We start from the raw sequence: 22,856 nt of genomic DNA, 5'->3' as shown, positions 1-22,856 counted from the left end.
AAAGGCTTTATGATCGGTTGTTTTGAGGGTCGAACGCGTCACTTTCACGCTCATCGTTGCAGCCGCAAGCAGAAAAAGATTACAGACGTCCCGAGGACGTGCAGTTAGCTTGACGCGAATTACCGCTTGTGCGCCTGGTTGTGAAAGCTGAAGATGAACAGACGAAATGGGCAAGTCGGTCGTGCACGGAGACGAGACACTACTGGGTAGCGGAATCGTGTAAAAGAGCATAACGCGAGAAGACGCGAGAACAAGGGGCCTCTGTTCGATTGTACGATTCTTGACGCGCGCACGTGTTCGTGAATAGACATCAGCGAACGGTTTCGTCTTCGTCATTTTTCCCTTCGTATAATCGTATTTACCTATACAATTGCACAACGAGTACGCAATTAATTAATACAATTAATTAATTAATTAATTTAGATCGCATCGCGATTATCTCCTCGAAACCGCGTCAACGAGTTTCTTTCTTTCGGGGGAAAAAGAATTGACCATTGTTTTCGTTTTCGTGGATTATTGTTTTCGTTTTAAAGTGCGTAATTCTCAATATTTATTTATACGCATGGTCGTGCGGAGATATGTCACGCTGTTAGGTGGTAGGGATGTTCCACGGTAGAACAACACATGACACCAGAAAAACACCACAGTTTCCGCGTGACCTGCATACATATCGCGTCGATGCTACGCGCGGGTCAATTTTTGAGGAGCCGCGATATCGCGGAGCGCCGCCGCGTTAATTTACTTGTAATTTATTATTGAAACATTGAGTATCGCCTCGTCGTATCGTGCACAACAAATCGCGCAGATATAAAATGCTGTTGTTTCTCAATTACGCTTAAACAAACAATTTTAAGTATCACTTATATGATACCGTCAATGTCGCGAATTTCACAAAATTCTGACAACGCGACAAAGTCAAAGTCGCTATAAAAAAAGAGAAATAAAACAGATAATGAGAGATTTATTACGCCTATTATCGTACGAGCAAAAGTGCGTTTCAGTCATGTTAATCGGAAATTTCTTACTAATTGCGGCGCTCCTCGTCGTGAGTTTCGCGTCGGGAGAGACGACGACTTACTCGCGTGTTTCGCGCGTACTCGGAGTAAACGGCGACCGATGGTCTCGTGTGAGGAAACGTCAAGAGGAGCCGAAATATTTCGAGCAGTGCCATTCCGTCAACATATGGAGAGAACACCTCGGTCATGTGTGTGTTTTGGCCTTCTTGGATCCCTCCTGGCAATACAGCTTCAGACAAGCCGTCATGTGAGTCAAAATATCAAATAAAATCGTGAATGAAGAATATGAAGAATATCGCATCGGTACTTTCGTTACGTTCGTTGATCGATCGACCAGGCTGAACGTATTGAGCTCGCGCATGCGGAAATCTGGTTTCCCGGATATCCGGTTTTTCGCGATATCACCGCCGCCCGACCTGACGCAGGACGATACCGAGGATGACGAGGAGATTGAGGCATGGAGGCAGATAGCAACGATGTTCCCTGATACGGAGAATTTTGTGAACATCAATGCTGACATTTTCAAGGAAGGCAACTCGGAAATAATCTTCCTTCGGGACGGTCCACAGTTACAAATATGGAAGACATTCCGCGCGTCGAAGGATCAAGTGGTCGTCATCGATCGGTGAGAGCGACGCGGAAGTTAATGATCTTTTTATTTTTTTTTATTTTATAATAAAATTTTATTTTTTATTTTCATTTAAAATTAATAATCTTTTAATTTTTTCTCGTTAATATTGCCTTCTCTCTCGCGCAAACATGTTTCATTATTTCATTTAACTTGCGCGCTATAAATTTTCTGGATTTACCTGCAAGGAGAACGTGACAAAGGAGTTTTAAAATTTAAACAAAAAGATTTAAATGTTTCATGGGATCGATATAGATTAGACAGGTGGATATTTAAATAAATTTAATGACTTGAGATAAAAAGATTAAAATCTCGAGTATCGATTAACAACGGAAAATTGATGTCGCTGAAATACTTTTAGCTGCGGCAGATTAACGTATCAGGTGATAGTGCCGTGGAGCATTTTACACTTGCCTTACGTGAAAGCGACTATTCTGTCCACGTGTCTGGAGGACCCGTGCGGTGGATGCGACGTGAGCGAATTTTGTTTTAACGCGTCTATTATTTTCGTAACAGAGCACACTAATGCAGAACATATCGCAATTTTAATTTGCAACAAACGCTCTTAATTATTACTGTAGTCCTCCACGTACAAACTGCTAGACGACAAAGAATACCTTTCTGGTTTAACGAACGGCACCGAAAGGGAAACCGATCCAGGCAAAGCCGACAACATAGACGCCGATCCGATCCGGACCACCGAGCGTTTGGGGAACGCCACTTCCCAGTAAGCAAAATGTGTGCGATCTGCCAGCAGATTGGCAACAGATTACTGCAGAAGTCGATAGCAAATTGGCATCCGTTATGTCCGCATTAGGATAGTGATCTGCCAGCAGAGCCTGCTAACGGACTCTGACAGCAGGTTGGCGGCAGAAACCGAGCAGGATCTGTTAACATTTGACGGCAGATTAAAGCATGTGTTCACTTTTAACGCACTATAAATTGTTAAAAGAACGCATTTGTTTGTTTGTTAAATTAAAGTACATTTGGCTTGATGTGTCTTTCTGACAGTTCGTTGCATAATCTCTCTCTTATTGTTAATTTATTCTAATCTGAAGTCCGAATTTTGCTTTCGAACTTCAGATTGCTCGTGGCGCGCGTGAACTACATGGACGTTGTCCATGGGAGCCTCTGTGCCGCGAGTGCAAAAATTTTCAGAAAAATTAATATTATCATGCCAAGGCGCGTATATTAACTTATAGAACTGTTAGGCTAAATCTTAACATCGAGTAAGAACTCGACGCGTGCACCGCATAGCGATGCGGAGCGAAACACATATCCATAGCCGTGTAAATTTGAATACTGTCAAAAGCTGCAGATCCTGTTCGGTTTCTGCTGCCAATCTGCCGTTAGATTCCGCGCGCGCAGATCTTGCTCGGTTTCTGCCGCCAATCTGCCGTTAGATTCCGCGTGCGCAAATCTTGCTCGGTTTCTGTCGACAATCCGACTTCGAGCCATGTTTGCAGATTCTGCTCGGTTTCTGCCGCCAATCTGTTCTTAGATTTTGCGAGCAAGCTCTGTTACATTTCTGGCACCAATTTGTCGAATTAATCGTTAATAACAACTTCTGTATGAAATTTGTTGTCTTTTGGCTGGCAATAGTTGATAGCAGATAGTTAGCATCATCTGCTTTCGGCAGACTTGGCTATCTGGGTTTGCGTCTGAACGAGTCATTAGAGGAGGAGCACACAGAGAGCAACATACCCCCGTTCCGACCGACGAGGCAACAGATAATGCTGACCGTCTTGATCTCGCAGGCGTGACGGAATTGTCCGTCGAGCCTGGAATTACTTATCAATTCGATAACGATACGACCGAGTCTTCCATCGGGGAAAGTCATCCGGGTAGCCAAGGAACGTCGACAAATTCAAACCCAGCCAGCGAGACTACCTTTGGGTCGCGGAGGACGATCCCGCACGGCAAGGGATGTTCACGCCGAGAAAAAATGATTCCGCGAACTACGGGGAGATGAAGGATCGCGTTTTGATGCTGGACGAGCCGGCGACTGGCGACAACGTCACGGGCGCCGATGGCATTTCCACGATAAAAATGACGATTTCCGATGACGCGGATGACGGCGAGGCCTCGGGCAGTGATGGCAATGCAAATAACAGCTCTGACAATTTGAGCGAGCGCGGACAAAGCGATTCAGTCGGTAGTTACGAAGATCGGTATCCTGCATCCTGGCGGGTGGTCATCGCCACCTTGACGAGTGTTTATTTTGCAGATAAGACTAGTGAAATCGAGGATGCCGCACGTACCGGAGACGTGCGCTTTCTTCCTCTGCCTCTGCGTATAATTATGTATGCACGCACGTGCACAGGGATGGCGAAAAGACGAGGAAGTATACGCACTTGATCCTGAGGACCGACGATCCTGATTATCACGGGCACCTCGATTCCGGGTTCAGTGTTACGCCGGCAGACTCGTCGCGGGTAAAATATCCTACCTTTCATGTTTTACGAATATAATATTTTATAATATTTATTTGTATTACAATTACTGAATACTTATTTACCAGTTCAAAATTGAAGAAAATTTATATTATGCCTTCCTTTCTTCTCGTACAAGATTCGGATTCTCAGTGATCATGTAAATCTTCAGGCTAGCGATCTTCAAGTAGGATCGAATTCCAAGGAACACGATCAAGCGGGGATCAAAATAAACCAACATACAGGAGACACCTTGGGAGACACTGATCAGAATTATATCTTCGATCGAGACGAGAGTCCGGGATTGTACGGAGAAGTAGGGGACTATTGGAGGAGTTACGAAAACAGCGATATTACCGATAGGAATGAAACGTCTAATGATAATTATAATAATACAACGGTAAAACCATTCTCAGCATATTTATATCTTACCGCTCGTTCATTGCTTATTACAAATTATTTTAACACTAGCTATCGTGAAATTTATGTTTTCTCATACAGTAATTAATTTAACATTGATGTCGCATTTTTAACATTAACATTTAACATTAATTAATTAACATTAATTTAACATTGCTTTAATTTTTAGATTAGTCACAACGAACAACAGCACGGCAACGCCACCGAGCATTCGGTGAATGTTTCAAAGTCATCGAAAGCGGATAAGAATTACTCAAATGAAAAAATTACAATGGATATAAATGCGGAGACGGATTCTGTTAATCCACCAAATATCGTTGGAGTAAATAAGATCAATTCTTTGGGAACAACAATTAATGAAAATGAACAAATCGATAGGGAAGACGAGGCACGAAACAAATTAATCGAACATTATAATAAACTCCTGACTTGGATTAATTACAGATTAAATTAAAGCGCATTTACTTAGAAACGTTATTTTATTGATAAAATGTATGAACTCTCTTTTATCATAGGTAAACTTTTGTATATTATTTTTTACACAAATATAAATTCAACATGATTTACATAACATGACTTACGTAGCATAATATATGGAAGATCATCGTTACCATAAAAATTATAGGTGGCAGATTCACATCGTGCAAAGTATCATATAAAGTATCACGAATATGTGTAAGTACAATACTTCGATAAAAAAATAAGATTCAATATTTTACGATTTTCCTTATCCTTAGTAAATGGTTAATATAACACGAAGATTACTATTTATTTTTACAAAAATATAGTACAACTATAATTATAGCAAAATAAAATATAATTATAGCAAAATGAAGAAATTATCGAGGATTTCAATTTATCTCCTTTGTTAATTGTCCCCTTTACCTCATTCAGGCTCGCTAAAATCATCAGAGTCAAGAGGGCTGCTACTAGTGCTTGAAGTGGTACTACTGTCAGAATCTGTATCGCTGCTTTCTGAACTCGAACTGCTGGATAACCTGTCATTGAATTATATATAGAGTTATTTATATATAAAATAATATATATCTATATATAGTTTGGTGCTTTAATTCTGTACAATGTGTGATGCTTAAAACTGGTTTTAACATTTAGATATTCCAATATCCGTACATCTGAAGCAGTTAATCTACTGGTTGTTATATAACATCTATTAAATAAATAATAAAAAAATATATATTAAGTGATCAAGTGGGAAAATAATTAAAAGTTGAACAGCAGTATATATTAAATACAGAGGTAACGTAAGTTAGATGCTGGGAAAGTTATTTGTGTGAAGGAACAAACGTTATAAATGTTAGTTAAATAATTATCATTGTCAATCAAGCCAAAAAACATGAAAGTACTTACAAATGTATTATAATTTTTTATTACACACATTTTGCTTACTGGGTTTATTCTATATTATGCACTGTGCAAATCTTCACGTGTTTAAACTTTGTTTTCTGGTAACATGCTCCTGTAATTTGTGATTAATTTCACGGTACACCTGCACTGTCATGATGATAGGCTTTAACGTTTTCTTGATGAGATTTGCCTAGATTTTATCGTTAACATCATGGATCCACGAAGTCAGAAACCTCGGGACTTCGTCGCGGCGTTTCGGAATTTGACAGAGGAAGCGAAGAAATCGAGATTAACGCAAATGAAATGGATTCAGAAGTATGAGCCGTTTTTCGAGGAATACGAGTAAGTGCGCTGAACAAAACGTTCATGGAATATTTAATACACTTTTAACAGCTAACAAGTAGGATGCTTTAAAGAAAACTTCAGCAGGAATTGGATGAACTGTATAAAGAGAAAAAGATCAAAGTTAAGGATGAGATAGAGAGAGACGTGACGAAGAGGAGAGAACATGCTTACCGATACCGGTTACAACTAATGGCGAGGTATCACAATATTGCAATAAATATTAAAATAAAATTATGTAACGCAAGCTAATATTGTACAGTACGGATGGCTCGCGGCGAAACCAAAATTTCGCCTGGAGAAATATGGCTCATGCGTCGTAACTTATCCGGATCCCCTCAGAGATATAGTTTTTCTTAAGGAAACGTACCGAATCTTGGTACAGGCAAAGGTTTCTATTGGTAACGTTTCACGGAAATCTTCTGATTAGAATTTGCAAAGTGCAATTCAGTCAATACAAAGCTGAATACTTGGAAAAGTACAGTTAATTTGTGCTTATTTCAAAAAAATCCTTATCTCAGTACGCAAATATTGATTACCGCTAATTGAGGATAAAATTAATAATGTTCCTATAGATTTAAAGAATAAAAGCACATATATATTACCTCGCATTTGGAACTATCTGTAATAAAACCAGAGGCGCATACGCAATCAGTCACCGAAGTCGCAGGAATTTTTTATAGTAACGTGGTTCACGTCTGGGCAGGGTATGCACACGGCAGTGGAATCGCCGAAAGTGTCTCCAGAAACGTACGTACCGTTTGGACAAACTGATGAAAACCCAAAAAGAAGATTTTGGATATTAAATATATATAGCTGCAATTAATCAGATATTTTTTAATTAATAATTAAAAAATATCTGAGAGAATTAAATTTTAATATTGAAATATTGAATATACTGGATATTAACGAGCTCAATAAATAATAATAGTCAAAATATATATTGTCGAATATTGCGTGTAACTTACGTTGACAAAAGCCTTTAAGACCGGAACCAAAGTAACCGGGTGGACAGATGCAGGCGTAATGTCCGGTCGCGGTACCACAGGTGCAGGTCGCTAAATCGTCACAACAAGTTTGATTTGTTGCCTCCTGACACAGACTGTTGCAATCGGTTGGTAGAGTCACGGATACGTACTGTCCGGTTTTTAGATCTGAAATATTAATGGAAAATCTAGACACTCGTTTGAGTTTTGCTTTTAATTTTTTTGCGTACAATTTGTTTCAACATTTTTCGATTTTATTTTTTATTTTTAAAGCAAAAGTTTCCTAAGATGCTTTAGATACAATTTTTTAAATAATTTTACATATTGAAATGCGCACCGCGATGCAAAGCGCGTCGCGCTAACGCCTCGAACTCCGCAAAACTATCGAGCAGGTAGCTGTGCGTATATCCGGGCGTGCTAGCGATGTCGTGCAGTTCCTCCACATTTCCTGTACGAATACCGAATGTAAATACCGTCGCGCCTGTATTCTTCACAAGATTGGCTGCGGGTCGTGGATCACCACCGTTGCTGAAGCCGTCGGTTATCAAAAACACCACTTTGTTTGCCGTGTCACGGCCTTTTTCGAGAATCGCCTCAAAAATAGCGAATAATTGATTAAATATCATTTCAAAATGCGATCGAGAACGATAAGCAAAGGATAATCTTAAAAAATTTTTTAAATATTTTCACGATATATTTGTTATGATTTCTTAATAACTAGCATATACACTATCGTTCTCTAGTATTTTTAAATTATTTGCGTAGGTGAAATGCGATACTTACTAGCGCTTCGAGAAGCGCGCCTCGCGTGTAAGTTCCTCCGCCGCTGTAACTGATATTATTGAATTGTTTATTCAGCAAGTAACATTTGTGATCGTTCGGCCCGTGTCGGGAAATCTGGTCGACGTTACGGTATATGTTGCCTTTACCGCCGAAAGTCACCACGGCGACCCGTGCAGACATTGCGTCCACCGTAAAGTCCGACAGCAGCTTCGTCACGAAGTTCAGCTCGCTGCGGAAATTCTCTGCGCCAACCGAACCGGATGCGTCCACCAGAAACACCAGTTCCACCTGATATGATTCAAGGGCAAGTCATCCGTTCAAAATCGATCGACGAAACCGTTCAGACCGAAATCGAACAACAAAATTAGACAATCGATTCCCGTTCTAGATATCCTAATATCTCGTGCAGCTTTCAGCCTACCTTTCGGACAACCCTTCGTTAAAAATCTGTAGGTATTAAGTATACTTCCCATATAGCACCGATTAATACAGAAAGCTTTCAGGAAGGTTTTAAAATCATTTCAAGATTTCACATTTCATATGCAACATTTCTAAAAGGATTCCGCAATATGTCATATGAAATGTTGCAACAGAAATGTTTCTAAAACCTACCACATGCAATAAATTTGAAAAAATGTGAATATTGTAAAAAGTAAAATTATATATATATATACCTAGACCAAGTATTCGATCTTTAGTGAAGCTAACCAGTTGACAAAAAAATGCATTATCTTCACGTATCCTTTTTTTCTTTCAAATGTAAGTGTTGGTTGAACAGAGAATTATAATATCTATATAATTCTTTCCTTTTAATCAACTATTTGGAGGAAGAAAAAGGAAAATATATAATATAAGAATGGCTCTTTGTCAATGTGCCAACAATTCACGCTTTTTAAAGGCAAACTTGGTGAATACTTGGTTTAGCTATGTATGTGTATATCTATATATCTTATATATATAGATATATATGCATATCTATATACATCTTATATATATTATGTATTTTTTTCATTAAGCATATTTCAGAAATTATATTTATTATATTAATTAGATTGCAAATATTAAATAAAAACGTACAATAAAAATAATAAATACATTTTATATATAATTTTTATTATAACTTTTTAGTATTTGCAATCTTCTGAATACTCGTATAATAAATTTAAATATAATTTCTCAAGTATTTTCAATTTATTTTAATAAGAGCTTTGTAATTTGTGTGCAACATCATAGGAAAGTTTCAAAATTATTTCAATTAACCTTTAGTAATATATCAAAAAGATTTCAGCTATTTTAATAATCTTTCGGCAATATTTCAGAAAGGTTGCAGATTGATCTATACCTTTCAGCAACCTTTCTATAAGGTTTTGAATGCAAGTGTCGCGGACATTTTGCTATTCCGGAGTTGTCTCGTAACTGTTGCAGAAACATTTTGCAATGTCTATGAGATGCTTTCATCTGTCAGATGAAATACTTCTGAAATATTTCTGAAATGTTTTCGTGCTGTATGGGTTTATTTTTGCTCACCTGATCAGTTTGATTTCGCAGTCGATCTATGTGCATTTTCAGCAGGCGGGACAGGATATCTGCCTTGCTCTTCAGCATTCTGTCGGTGTCGTCCAGATGCTCGTACCAGTATCGTTGATCCCCGTTCGCCTTCTGACCGAAATTTAGGAAGGTCGACGTCGCGTTCTCACTCGCGTCGAGCTCCGGGCTCGCACTCGATCTGACATCGGCATTATCGGCGCACTCGGCGAAATTCAGAAACAACAGGGAAAGTACTGCGATCATCAGCGGCGAAACTTTGAGAAGCCCCATTGTTATATACGCTTCAGAAATCGTCACCGCCTACAGCACTCAACGATATATTACATACTTGGACGACGCATATCTCGATATCTCGAAATTGTTTTATTGCTATTATACGGTCAGCAATTCTGGCTAAACATGCAGGCCGTATCGGGCAAGCGCATCTTTTTCCCCGTTCTTCGGCCGAAGCGGCGAAGGAGCGTGTACGTGTCTAATGAAAGGCTTTATGATCGGTTGTTTTGAGGGTCGAACGCGTCACTTTCACGCTCATCGTTGCAGCCGCAAGCAGAAAAAGATTACAGACGTCCCGAGGACGTGCAGTTAGCTTGACGCGAATTACCGCTTGTGCGCCTGGTTGTGAAAGCTGAAGATGAACAGACGAAATGGGCAAGTCGGTCGTGCACGGAGACGAGACACTACTGGGTAGCGGAATCGTGTAAAAGAGCATAACGCGAGAAGACGCGAGAACAAGGGGGCCTCTGTTCGATTGTACGATTCTTGACGCGCGCACGTGTTCGTGAATAGACATCAGCGAACGGTTTCGTCTTCGTCATTTTTCCCTTCGTATAATCGTATTTACCTATACAATTGCACAACGAGTACGCAATTAATTAATACAATTAATTAATTAATTAATTTAGATCGCATCGCGATTATCTCCTCGAAACCGCGTCAACGAGTTTCTTTCTTTCGGGGGGAAAAAGAATTGACCATTGTTTTCGTTTTCGTGGATTATTGTTTTCGTTTTAAAGTGCGTAATTCTCAATATTTATTTATACGCATGGTCGTGCGGAGATATGTCACGCTGTTAGGTGGTAGGGATGTTCCACGGTAGAACAACACATGACACCAGAAAAACACCACAGTTTCCGCGTGACCTGCATACATATCGCGTCGATGCTACGCGCGGGTCAATTTTTGAGGAGCCGCGATATCGCGGAGCGCCGCCGCGTTAATTTACTTGTAATTTATTATTGAAACATTGAGTATCGCCTCGTCGTATCGTGCACAACAAATCGCGCAGATATAAAATGCTGTTGTTTCTCAATTACGCTTAAACAAACAATTTTAAGTATCACTTATATGATACCGTCAATGTCGCGAATTTCACAAAATTCTGACAACGCGACAAAGTCAAAGTCGCTATAAAAAAAGAGAAATAAAACAGATAATGAGAGATTTATTACGCCTATTATCGTACGAGCAAAAGTGCGTTTCAGTCATGTTAATCGGAAATTTCTTACTAATTGCGGCGCTCCTCGTCGTGAGTTTCGCGTCGGGAGAGACGACGACTTACTCGCGTGTTTCGCGCGTACTCGGAGTAAACGGCGACCGATGGTCTCGTGTGAGGAAACGTCAAGAGGAGCCGAAATATTTCGAGCAGTGCCATTCCGTCAACATATGGAGAGAACACCTCGGTCATGTGTGTGTTTTGGCCTTCTTGGATCCCTCCTGGCAATACAGCTTCAGACAAGCCGTCATGTGAGTCAAAATATCAAATAAAATCGTGAATGAAGAATATGAAGAATATCGCATCGGTACTTTCGTTACGTTCGTTGATCGATCGACCAGGCTGAACGTATTGAGCTCGCGCATGCGGAAATCTGGTTTCCCGGATATCCGGTTTTTCGCGATATCACCGCCGCCCGACCTGACGCAGGACGATACCGAGGATGACGAGGAGATTGAGGCATGGAGGCAGATAGCAACGATGTTCCCTGATACGGAGAATTTTGTGAACATCAATGCTGACATTTTCAAGGAAGGCAACTCGGAAATAATCTTCCTTCGGGACGGTCCACAGTTACAAATATGGAAGACATTCCGCGCGTCGAAGGATCAAGTGGTCGTCATCGATCGGTGAGAGCGACGCGGAAGTTAATGATCTTTTTATTTTTTTTTATTTTATAATAAAATTTTATTTTTTTATTTTCATTTAAAATTAATAATCTTTTAATTTTTTTCTCGTTAATATTGCCTTCTCTCTCGCGCAAACATGTTTCATTATTTCATTTAACTTGCGCGCTATAAATTTTCTGGATTTACCTGCAAGGAGAACGTGACAAAGGAGTTTTAAAATTTAAACAAAAAGATTTAAATGTTTCATGGGATCGATATAGATTAGACAGGTGGATATTTAAATAAATTTAATGACTTGAGATAAAAAGATTAAAATCTCGAGTATCGATTAACAACGGAAAATTGATGTCGCTGAAATACTTTTAGCTGCGGCAGATTAACGTATCAGGTGATAGTGCCGTGGAGCATTTTACACTTGCCTTACGTGAAAGCGACTATTCTGTCCACGTGTCTGGAGGACCCGTGCGGTGGATGCGACGTGAGCGAATTTTGTTTTAACGCGTCTATTATTTTCGTAACAGAGCACACTAATGCAGAACATATCGCAATTTTAATTTGCAACAAACGCTCTTAATTATTACTGTAGTCCTCCACGTACAAACTGCTAGACGACAAAGAATACCTTTCTGGTTTAACGAACGGCACCGAAAGGGAAACCGATCCAGGCAAAGCCGACAACATAGACGCCGATCCGATCCGGACCACCGAGCGTTTGGGGAACGCCACTTCCCAGTAAGCAAAATGTGTGCGATCTGCCAGCAGATTGGCAACAGATTACTGCAGAAGTCGATAGCAAATTGGCATCCGTTATGTCCGCATTAGGATAGTGATCTGCCAGCAGAGCCTGCTAACGGACTCTGACAGCAGGTTGGCGGCAGAAACCGAGCAGGATCTGTTAACATTTGACGGCAGATTAAAGCATGTGTTCACTTTTAACGCACTATAAATTGTTAAAAGAACGCATTTGTTTGTTTGTTAAATTAAAGTACATTTGGCTTGATGTGTCTTTCTGACAGTTCGTTGCATAATCTCTCTCTTATTGTTAATTTATTCTAATCTGAAGTCCGAATTTTGCTTTCGAACTTCAGATTGCTCGTGGCGCGCGTGAACTACATGGACGTTGTCCATGGGAGCCTCTGTGCCGCGAGTGCAAAAATTTTCAGAAAAATTAATATTATCATGCCAAGGCGCGTATATTAACTTATAGAACTGTTAGGCTAAATCTTAACATCGAGTAAGAACTCGACGCGTGCACCGCATAGCGATGCGGAGCGAAGACACATATCCATAGCCGTGTAAATTTGAATACTGTCAAAAGCTGCAGATCCTGTTCGGTTTCTGCTGCCAATCTGCCGTTAGATTCCGCGCGCGCAGATCTTGCGCGGTTTCTGCCGCCAATCTGCCGTTAGATTCCGCGTGCGCAAATCTTGCTCGGTTTCTGTCGACAATCCGACTTCGAGCCATGTTTGCAGATTCTGCTCGGTTTCTGCCGCCAATCTGTTCTTAGATTTTGCGAGCAAGCTCTGTTACATTTCTGGCACCAATTTGTCGAATTAATCGTTAATAACAACTTCTGTATGAAATTTGTTGTCTTTTGGCTGGCAATAGTTGATAGCAGATAGTTAGCAGCATCTGCTTTCGGCAGACTTGGCTATCTGGGTTTGCGTCTGAACGAGTCATTAGAGGAGGAGCACACAGAGAGCAACATACCCCCCGTTCCGACCGACGAGGCAACAGATAATGCTGACCGTCTTGATCTCGCAGGCGTGACGGAATTGTCCGTCGAGCCTGGAATTACTTATCAATTCGATAACGATACGACCGAGTCTTCCATCGGGGAAAGTCATCCGGGTAGCCAAGGAACGTCGACAAATTCAAACCCAGCCAGCGAGACTACCTTTGGGTCGCGGGAGGACGATCCCGCACGGCAAGGGATGTTCACGCCGAGAAAAAATGATTCCGCGAACTACGGGGAGATGAAGGATCGCGTTTTGATGCTGGACGAGCCGGCGACTGGCGACAACGTCACGGGCGCCGATGGCATTTCCACGATAAAAATGACGATTTCCGATGACGCGGATGACGGCGAGGCCTCGGGCAGTGATGGCAATGCAAATAACAGCTCTGACAATTTGAGCGAGCGCGGACAAAGCGATTCAGTCGGTAGTTACGAAGATCGGTATCCTGCATCCTGGCGGGTGGTCATCGCCACCTTGACGAGTGTTTATTTTGCAGATAAGACTAGTGAAATCGAGGATGCCGCACGTACCGGAGACGTGCGCTTTCTTCCTCTGCCTCTGCGTATAATTATGTATGCACCGCACGTGCACAGGGATGGCGAAAAGACGAGGAAGTATACGCACTTGATCCTGAGGACCGACGATCCTGATTATCACGGGCACCTCGATTCCGGGTTCAGTGTTACGCCGGCAGACTCGTCGCGGGTAAAATATCCTACCTTTCATGTTTTACGAATATAATATTTTATAATATTTATTTGTATTACAATTACTGAATACTTATTTACCAGTTCAAAATTGAAGAAAATTTATATTATGCCTTCCTTTCTTCTCGTACAAGATTCGGATTCTCAGTGATCATGTAAATCTTCAGGCTAGCGATCTTCAAGTAGGATCGAATTCCAAGGAACACGATCAAGCGGGGATCAAAATAAACCAACATACAGGAGACACCTTGGGAGACACTGATCAGAATTATATCTTCGATCGAGACGAGAGTCCGGGATTGTACGGAGAAGTAGGGGACTATTGGAGGAGTTACGAAAACAGCGATATTACCGATAGGAATGAAACGTCTAATGATAATTATAATAATACAACGGTAAAACCATTCTCAGCATATTTATATCTTACCGCTCGTTCATTGCTTATTACAAATTATTTTAACACTAGCTATCGTGAAATTTATGTTTTCTCATACAGTAATTAATTTAACATTGATGTCGCATTTTTAACATTAACATTTAACATTAATTAATTAACATTAATTTAACATTGCTTTAATTTTTAGATTAGTCACAACGAACAACAGCACGGCAACGCCACCGAGCATTCGGTGAATGTTTCAAAGTCATCGAAAGCGGATAAGAATTACTCAAATGAAAAAATTACAATGGATATAAATGCGGAGACGGATTCTGTTAATCCACCAAATATCGTTGGAGTAAATAAGATCAATTCTTTGGGAACAACAATTAATGAAAATGAACAAATCGATAGGGAAGACGAGGCACGAAACAAATTAATCGAACATTATAATAAACTCCTGACTTGGATTAATTACAGATTAAATTAAAGCGCATTTACTTAGAAACGTTATTTTATTGATAAAATGTATGAACTCTCTTTTATCATAGGTAAACTTTTGTATATTATTTTTTACACAAATATAAATTCAACATGATTTACATAACATGACTTACGTAGCATAATATATGGAAGATCATCGTTACCATAAAAATTATAGGTGGCAGATTCACATCGTGCAAAGTATCATATAAAGTATCACGAATATGTGTAAGTACAATACTACGATAAAAAAATAAGATTCAATATTTTACGATTTTCCTTATCCTTAGTAAATGGTTAATATAACACGAAGATTACTATTTATTTTTACAAAAATATAGTACAACTATAATTATAGCAAAATAAAATATAATTATAGCAAAATGAAGAAATTATCGAGGATTTCAATTTATCTCCTTTGTTAATTGTCCCCTTTACCTCATTCAGGCTCGCTAAAATCATCAGAGTCAAGAGGGCTGCTACTAGTGCTTGAAGTGGTACTACTGTCAGAATCTGTATCGCTGCTTTCTGAACTCGAACTGCTGGATAACCTGTCATTGAATTATATATAGAGTTATTTATATATAAAATAATATATATCTATATATAGTTTGGTGCTTTAATTCTGTACAATGTGTGATGCTTAAAACTGGTTTTAACATTTAGATATTCCAATATCCGTACATCTGAAGCAGTTAATCTACTGGTTGTTATATAACATCTATTAAATAAATAATAAAAAAATATATATTAAGTGATCAAGTGGGAAAATAATTAAAAGTTGAACAGCAGTATATATTAAATACAGAGGTAACGTAAGTTAGATGCTGGGAAAGTTATTTGTGTGAAGGAACAAACGTTATAAATGTTAGTTAAATAATTATCATTGTCAATCAAGCCAAAAAACATGAAAGTACTTACAAATGTTTAAATTCTTTTTGATTAACATGATATATAGTTTTTGACCTTTAAGAAAAAATTATAATACGTAGAATTTACTGTAATAAAATTTAATCCAAAAGTGTTAAGATATAGAAATCTCCTTACTGGTTTGTAGCATTTGTAGCATTATTCATATTCATTTGATCAAACTCTTCGACCATTTTGTGAACAGCATTTTCTATGACAAGCCCCTCTTCTTGAACGGAATAAGCTGCTGCTTCGAGTTCTACTAAATCCAGTCCCACGCTTGCCTTGCTTGGCTGAATCTTTTCACGATGATAAGAGTTTAGATAGCATAAAATAAAATTTTTTAAAATATGATTAAAAAATATATTTTTTTAGAAAACATACCTCATTTAACATAGAATGTGCTGATTCTATTAAGGATTCGGGACAACTTTGCAACCAAATTAAAAAATCCTGTATATATAATTGATTTAATATGTAGCGTGGTTCATACGAGTGAACAAAAAGTTTGTGCACCTCGCAGTAGCGTTTAATAACATATTTTTTCCCTACAAAAAAAATGTATAAAAAATATTTATTAAGATACTGAGAATTTCAATCACATATTAATATTCACACCAAGTTAAACTTACCTAATGAAAGAACTTTTTTAACATCATCGAGAACTTTCATGGAGAGCCGCCAATTCCTAAAAAGTGGGTAACAAAGTGACCTTCGAAAGCACGCTGTTACAACTTCATCCATTGAAGTAAAGTTCTGAAAATATTTAATGAGTTACAAATAACTGTATACATTTTGCAATAGACAAACAAAGATAGATAGACAGACTGAGAAAGAGAATTATATACTAAACATACTTGGAACCAACATAACGTAGAACTTAATTTATTAACGGTCCAACCACTTTCCACGGTATTTTCTCCTTCTGTGGTTCGATAATTGTAACAACTGGCATATAAAATATCTACAAGAGCAAACGACAATCCACGAATGTCCGCAGCGTCTAATAAGAATTCCTTATTCGGCAATTCCTTCAACAAATCAACCTCCTCTCCGGTAAACGTAATATCATCTTTCTGCAACGTATCCCACTCTGCTGTATGTGTTATATACGGTTCAATACATTCTGGCTCCATGAGATCTGCCATATAGTGGTCTTCTTTAAAATCCTCCGATTCACGTTTCTTTCGTAAATTCTTTCTTTCTTCTTCAGGAGTTGTGTCGGGAGTGGGGAGATCTATTATTTCTCTGATCCATGCTGGCTAAATTTAGGAAAACATAAAATACATATTATTAATCAATTGAATAATCACTCGAAATTAATATGTAGTGATGAAAACTCTAAGACAAATTTGTTTTGTATGCTTATAGCTAAAGGCCAACACATTGGCCCATAAAATGCAAAAAATTAAAGATTACAAAGACATACTTCAAAAGCATGTAAAGCTCCCGATAGTTTGTTTGCAAAACCATATTTTGGATTGAGGAATGATACATTTTCTGTGGTCTGCGGAACGTTTTGTGGGAAAAACCATTCTTCTGAATTGTCATTATCCGCAGTAACGTTATCATTTAAGTTTTCAGCTACGTCTGCCGAATCTGCAGATGGATTACCTGAAATTGAGATACGCTGGATTATAAAAACAATGATGTTACCATACTATATTAAATATATGACTTACCAATTACTTCGATGTTAGGAATGATGGTACTCCTCTTTTTCGGTGGTGCCAAGAGAGTAGTTATCATGTCTAAGTTTCCGAAATGCTCTCCCTTATTTACTTTTGAGAATTTTAGAGAGAAAGTACCGCTTTCGCAGTTGTAAGAACCAGAAGATGAATCATTCTCCTCTATTTCACCTGGTAATTTTAATCTGTAAAAAATCAGCATATCCAATTTATCCCATTCAAAAACAGACTGGGCTTAAGTAAAGTTTTATTTCAGAACTTACCTTAGATAATACGGAGTGGAAAAAAATCTGAAATCTGTCCCCTCAACACTCACTTCTGCATCTTTTATATTAGCGTACGGAGCATGTATAATTATTGCAAGTTCCGTGTCAGTCTGGCTAAGTTCAAAGCGTGGAGTCAACATTTTGTCTTTTGTCGCGAATATTACGAAATTATATGCTTATATTAGACAAGCAGTGAACATAATCAAGCCCAGAAACAAAACGTGCTTCCTTTAACGATCATGCAACTGCGACAAACTTGCGATGTCCAATTTATGCGTTTAATTTTAATGTTATTTTATTGATTCGATAAACACATTGCACGCACAAGCGAAGAATACTATTAATATCTATGCTGATCTATTCTTCCAACTTTAATAATAGACTACACAAACGGGATTGAACGAAACACGTCAAGAAGAAAATATACAATACGATGACAATGGTGCGAAAGTGCTGCTCTCTGCTCACTTTTCCGAGAGCTACAGCTGACCAGACGTCCATCTGCAGGAAGATGTAGGCGGTTAGGATTCCCGCTGCACGCTCGCGGGAGTGATGTCAACGCGCGGTTGCTCGGTGTAACTATATATTTTCTTTCAAAATGCCGACTATATCGCGATTTCAGAAATGGGCTGTAGGACTGGGAGCGATGGGCGGTGCAATATTATATTATTACAACACGTACAGCGACAACGATGTCCTGCGAGTCTACAATTCGTGGACGACAAATTACACACCCTCGGTGAAGTGGGATCACAATTGGGACAGGTGAATTTATTTCGGTTGGATTTGTTTGCTTAGGAATTTCAAACTACGCTATCTCGATTTTCAATCTTCGTCAGAGATAGTTACGGTGCATTGCATTTGCAGGAGGGATCCAAAGAGCTTGGTGAAACCGATGGAGATACGTGATGAGAACGATCAGAATAAATATAATGAAAAATTCGAGGCAAAAAGAGCAAGGGCTGTGCGACATTTACTTCTGGTCCGCCACGGACAGTATCATACAGACCGGAAAACAGATGCTGAAAAAGTGCTGACTGAACTTGGTACGAGTTAGCAAGTTTTCGCACAATTAAAAATTAAATTAGAATAGCGAATAGGTGTTGTAATAATTTTAATCTGCTGTTTTTATTACACTACACACTAGAACATTTTCTGCGTAATCCGGAAGCATGTATGATCTTTCATGATGTTCTTATTTCTGACACGCTTTGTGTTTCATGAATTGTGTTTATTTTACTGATGGAGTTTTGTATTTACGTAGGTCTCGGCTTAAGGCTACCGGAGGTTCACAATAATTTGTCCACCATATAACCAGCAACCCACATAACTTCTGCAAAATGTATCTTGTACAAATTCTGCTACTGTATCACTCCTTACATATTGCTACTAGGATAACACGTCTTCTATCTAGTTCTATCTTCCATAACACCATTCCATTGGAAGATGATTAATAAGATATTTTAGAAGAAGTATGTAATGATTTGTGATACACACAGCATGTTATGTCATTGCATACTAATAATTAACATTTCATACTGTACTAAAATTATTATTATTTTACAAAGCATCAGTACTTTCAACGCTTGTTATTATTTTTTTCTAGAGAAGCTTGCGACTTATGTGTATAATGCAAATTATTGTGCAACCTTTTATTAAAATTTTCACACGTTTCTAATTAACTTATTATTCTCTCATTATGCTTACATCATGTTAACATTTAATATTTATGATTATAATATACATAAACGTTTTGCTAAGCATAAATTCATGTATTTACTTATTTATAATAATAACAACATATTTTGTTGTTCTGAAGGTAGGAAGCAAGCTGAAGCAACAGGAAAAAGACTGGCGGAATTACACCTACCTTATTCGTTAATAGTGAGGTCTACAATGACTCGTGCTCTGGAAACCTCGAGAATTATAGAAAAGAGTTTGATAGATGTGCCAGTTGTCGATGATCCTTTGCTGATCGAAGGTGCACCTATACCCCCAGAACCGCCTATCGGTCATTGGCGGTCTGAAAAACATGTTAGTAGAATAAAATTGATCATTGTATTTGAGTAGTATTTAATATATTTAAAAAATACATTAGATATATATTTTTTATAATATGCGTAACGTAATCTAGCTGCATTCTAGTTTTTCCAGGATGGGCCCAGAATAGAAGCAGCATTTAGAAAATACTTTCATCGCGCGGATCCTAGTCAGGAACAAGACTCGTACACTATTCTTGTATGTCACGCTAACGTTATCAGATATTTCGTTTGTCGGTAAGGCACTCCTCTATTATTTAACAGTATTCTCTTCATTCTGCCGTAGTGTATTGAACAAATTTTCTTTTTTTTTCAAGAGCCCTACAGTTTCCGCCCGAAGCATGGCTACGAATATGTTTGAAACATGCAAGCATCACTTGGCTCTGCATCCTTCCCAGTGGGAGAGTTACGTTGCTCTGTTTAGGTGATGCAGGACACATGTTGCCAGAAAATCTAACGTCTAGTTAAAAATATGTACTTTATATGATGGAATATTACTGATCGTCGATAAGCATATCTATATAAAATTGACTTTAAAAAAAAACGTACAAATTAAATTACACCATTAGTTTGTCAGATTCCTTTTTCATGTTAATTATGTACAATTGCATAAATGTGAATGTGGAATCTTTTCGGAAAAATATATACATAATATATACACATACATAGTATTTTAAACTCATACATATATAGTATACATATACATATATGAGACATGTATATGTATATATATGAGAAAAGCATAAAAAAATTAACGTATTTTACGAGAAGTATTGCATCTTACTTAGTAGGTATATATGTATGTGTATATGTATGTATGTTTTCTTTTTTATAATTACAATTATATTGAAATTACAAAACTATTTGGTGAGTATTTGGTAATTATTGTATTGTATGTGCATTTTGAAATATACCTGTCATTTTTTAATGCTATGAAATAATTTTTTTTTATTTCCATTATATACATTTTTACATTTAGGAATTATGTTGCCAAGCTAATATTATCAATATTTTGTCCTCGGTAAAAAAAAGAGATATTACATATCATCAGTGCTACAATTAAACAAATTTAAAATACATCTGATTATGTCGCGGCTGTTCTCTTTGCCTTCCTTGCGTAATATCTTTGCAACGCTGCTTCGAGTACTGGACCTATTGTTCTCTTTTCCAAAATGGAACGTCTATCCTTCGTTTCGACAGGCTTCTTCTTATTTTCGGTTTCTTCACTTCCTGGAGCAATTTCCTTAGTACTTAAAGGTATTTTAGCGTCCTTTGTATTTATATCTTTATCGTTTGTGTCTGTGGTATTTTCAATGATATTTGCATCATTTTTATCCAATTCTTGTTCCTTTTTCTCAGATTCTTGAACTTCTGATTTATCAGTATTTTTGTTCTCCGGTGAAGTAACAGTTTCATCTTTCTTTAACTCTTCTTTACTTGTCTCCGTTTCAGAATCAGATTCATAAGTTTCTATCGCCCTTTTTCTATATTGCCTGGATTTTTTAGGTTTTACAGTTGCTTTTAGTATCTCCGCCGGTGCTTCTTTCACTGTTGCATCTTTTTGGTTTTCTTCATTTATATTACTTGCCAAATTTTGCGTTTTGTCTTGCTTGACATCCTTTTCAGTTGTATCATTGCTCTCGTCGTTATTAGTTTCCCCCTTATACTCAACAGTTTGTTCGTACAGATGACGATAAAATCCCAACAGATTTTCCTGCTTTGTCACATCAGCGATAGCTTCCAATCTGCTCATTCTGGCGTCCTCTTCTTCCATCTTCTTAAATTCTTCCAGCTTTGTTCTGTATGTTGCTGTAACGAAACTTTCTTTGTCTGCATACATATCACCCTCTGCTTCACGTTCCTTTAGCACCATTCTCTCTATTCTGTGCTCTTGCTCTTTCTTTCTTCGTTCGGCTGTTTTTAGCAGATTCTGTATATACCTGGGTTTCTTCTCCTTCTGTTTATTGATTTCCGATTTACTTTTGGTGCGTTCCATATCGTCGTACACTTCATCGTATTGATAAATTGTTGGGTCCTCATTTAGAGCTTTTTGTATATCCAGTTTGGTCTGCTTCTTTATTTTATTCTTCTCACCTTCTGCTTTAAAAGCTTTCTTGACCCAATCAGTGCCATCATCTTCGTCAGAAGTATCGTCATCTCCAAAAACATTTCCAAGTTTTGAGGTTGTCGTTTGTTGCTGCTTCTTTGGCAAAATTAAACCATACCTGAATATACATAAAGAATTATTATCAGTAATAACTCTTTGCAGTATGAATAAAATTTCTGTATTTTTATTACTTACTGTTTATTTGCCATTGCCAAGATTCGTGTTTATTTACTTGTCCGGTACAGGAAAGGCTAACCTAACTGCGCGTCACCGTGCGAGAATAGTATTTTAATTATAGAAAAAATTTACGCTGCGTGGATCAGGCGTATTAATAGGAGAACATAATTCAATAAAAGACAACAAACTGAAGGAAGCTCAAAAATTTGAATTCTGCAGCTAAGTTTGCAATATTAGGAAAACATAACTCGGTAAAGACAATACACGAACTGAGATAACATTAGATGTAAATCTGAGGTTATGGCTGTGGTCCGGTTGATGTTCAAATGCTTCAAAATGCTTTCTATTCTTTTTTATCTTTTAAATAAAAAGGAGAGAAAATATGTTGAAGCATTTGTAGCGTCAAGATGATCGCACTGTGGATACACACTATATATACATACACAACACACATTAATATAGAAAAGCGCGAAATTTTTAACTTAATTTTTACATTTCTGCATTAATTTTTAACAACGACAAATCCACATTTTTAGAGACTTGAAATGTAAATTCTCAGTTATCTCCTTAATTAACATATGTATATTAAATAATATTTATTAACACAAACTATATATAAATATTTTGTAAAAGCATCGTTGCAAGTATAGCATCACCTTCGAGTGGCGTCAATCCGAGTTTATCGCACGTAACCAACGCTAGGTTAGCGAAGCGAAAAGAT

At 38.0% G+C, this 22,856-nt stretch overlaps 4 protein-coding genes and 1 pseudogene across 7 annotated transcripts; 3 read left to right on the top strand and 2 right to left on the bottom strand.

The window, feature by feature from the left end:
* Window positions 1–264: 264 nt before the first annotated feature.
* LOC105280423 lies at window positions 265–15,070 on the top strand. The gene is made up of 17 exons (XM_026975086.1): window positions 265–1,263; window positions 1,354–1,641; window positions 2,006–2,117; window positions 2,226–2,371; window positions 3,284–3,403; window positions 3,522–3,815; window positions 3,968–4,079; window positions 4,249–4,476; window positions 4,666–4,818; window positions 10,872–11,263; window positions 11,354–11,641; window positions 12,008–12,119; window positions 12,228–12,373; window positions 13,287–13,804; window positions 13,877–14,085; window positions 14,222–14,482; window positions 14,672–15,070. Exons 1-17 carry the CDS (start codon window positions 953–955, stop codon window positions 14,954–14,956), a joined length of 3,975 nt encoding a protein of 1,324 aa, XP_026830887.1. The 5' UTR covers window positions 265–952; the 3' UTR covers window positions 14,957–15,070.
* LOC113561655 lies at window positions 6,039–6,608 on the top strand (annotated as a pseudogene).
* Window positions 15,007–18,233, bottom strand: LOC105280484 (protein SHQ1 homolog). Of its 3 annotated transcripts, none has more exons than XM_026968126.1 (9): window positions 17,810–18,233; window positions 17,541–17,731; window positions 17,288–17,457; window positions 16,716–17,120; window positions 16,491–16,614; window positions 16,243–16,406; window positions 15,997–16,157; window positions 15,871–15,915; window positions 15,007–15,500 (listed from the first exon to the last, which is right to left on the bottom strand). In XM_026968126.1, the coding sequence occupies exons 1-9, from the start codon at window positions 17,950–17,952 to the stop codon at window positions 15,389–15,391; spliced, it is 1,515 nt and encodes a 504-aa protein (XP_026823927.1). In that variant the 5' UTR covers window positions 17,953–18,233; the 3' UTR covers window positions 15,007–15,388. The 3 variants fall into 3 exon arrangements, with proteins under 3 accessions (XP_026823927.1, XP_026823902.1, XP_026823944.1); XM_026968101.1 differs by having other exon boundaries at window positions 17,288–17,472; window positions 17,810–18,228; XM_026968143.1 differs by lacking the exon at window positions 15,871–15,915 and having other exon boundaries at window positions 17,288–17,472; window positions 17,810–18,226.
* Window positions 18,234–18,284: 51 nt separating this feature from the next.
* Window positions 18,285–20,492, top strand: LOC105280424 (serine/threonine-protein phosphatase Pgam5, mitochondrial). 2 transcript variants are annotated; one of them, XM_011340984.3, is made up of 5 exons: window positions 18,285–18,577; window positions 18,680–18,858; window positions 19,632–19,846; window positions 19,967–20,088; window positions 20,169–20,492. In XM_011340984.3, the coding sequence occupies exons 1-5, from the start codon at window positions 18,411–18,413 to the stop codon at window positions 20,317–20,319; spliced, it is 834 nt and encodes a 277-aa protein (XP_011339286.1). In that variant the 5' UTR covers window positions 18,285–18,410; the 3' UTR covers window positions 20,320–20,492. The 2 variants fall into 2 exon arrangements, with proteins under 2 accessions (XP_011339286.1, XP_011339285.1); XM_011340983.3 differs by having other exon boundaries at window positions 19,958–20,088.
* Window positions 20,493–20,841: 349 nt separating this feature from the next.
* Window positions 20,842–22,442, bottom strand: LOC105280419 (nuclear speckle splicing regulatory protein 1). The gene is made up of 2 exons (XM_011340976.3): window positions 22,154–22,442; window positions 20,842–22,076 (listed from the first exon to the last, which is right to left on the bottom strand). The coding sequence occupies exons 1-2, from the start codon at window positions 22,165–22,167 to the stop codon at window positions 20,936–20,938; spliced, it is 1,155 nt and encodes a 384-aa protein (XP_011339278.2). The 5' UTR covers window positions 22,168–22,442; the 3' UTR covers window positions 20,842–20,935.
* Window positions 22,443–22,856: the final 414 nt, after the last annotated feature.

The sequence above is a fragment of the Ooceraea biroi genome, chromosome 1 (assembly GCF_003672135.1).
Source record: "Ooceraea biroi isolate clonal line C1 chromosome 1, Obir_v5.4, whole genome shotgun sequence".
In the NCBI taxonomy this organism is placed as follows: domain Eukaryota; kingdom Metazoa; phylum Arthropoda; class Insecta; order Hymenoptera; family Formicidae; genus Ooceraea; species Ooceraea biroi.
This window is presented reverse-complemented; position numbering and strand designations above follow the sequence as displayed.

Excerpts from the sequence above, each read along its gene's own strand:
- LOC105280423 (XM_026975086.1), top strand. The coding sequence starts at position 953 with ATGAGAGATTTATTACGCCTATTATCGTACGAGCAAAAGTGCGTTTCA. Across the intron at positions 2,372-3,283 it reads TTGGGGAACGCCACTTCCCA|ACTTGGCTATCTGGGTTTGC; the intron begins GTAAGCAAAATG and ends TGCTTTCGGCAG. Across the intron at positions 14,086-14,221 it reads CGCCGGCAGACTCGTCGCGG|ATTCGGATTCTCAGTGATCA; the intron begins GTAAAATATCCT and ends TTCTCGTACAAG.
- LOC105280484 (XM_026968101.1), bottom strand. The coding sequence starts at position 17,952 with ATGTTGACTCCACGCTTTGAACTTAGCCAGACTGACACGGAACTTGCA. Across the intron at positions 17,732-17,809 it reads TCCACTCCGTATTATCTAAG|ATTAAAATTACCAGGTGAAA; the intron begins GTAAGTTCTGAA and ends GATTTTTTACAG. Across the intron at positions 15,501-15,870 it reads CAAAAAGAATTTAAACATTT|GTTATCCAGCAGTTCGAGTT; the intron begins GTAAGTACTTTC and ends ATTCAATGACAG.
- LOC105280424 (XM_011340983.3), top strand. The coding sequence starts at position 18,411 with ATGCCGACTATATCGCGATTTCAGAAATGGGCTGTAGGACTGGGAGCG. Across the intron at positions 18,578-18,679 it reads TGGGATCACAATTGGGACAG|GAGGGATCCAAAGAGCTTGG; the intron begins GTGAATTTATTT and ends TTGCATTTGCAG. Across the intron at positions 18,859-19,631 it reads AAAAGTGCTGACTGAACTTG|GTAGGAAGCAAGCTGAAGCA; the intron begins GTACGAGTTAGC and ends GTTGTTCTGAAG.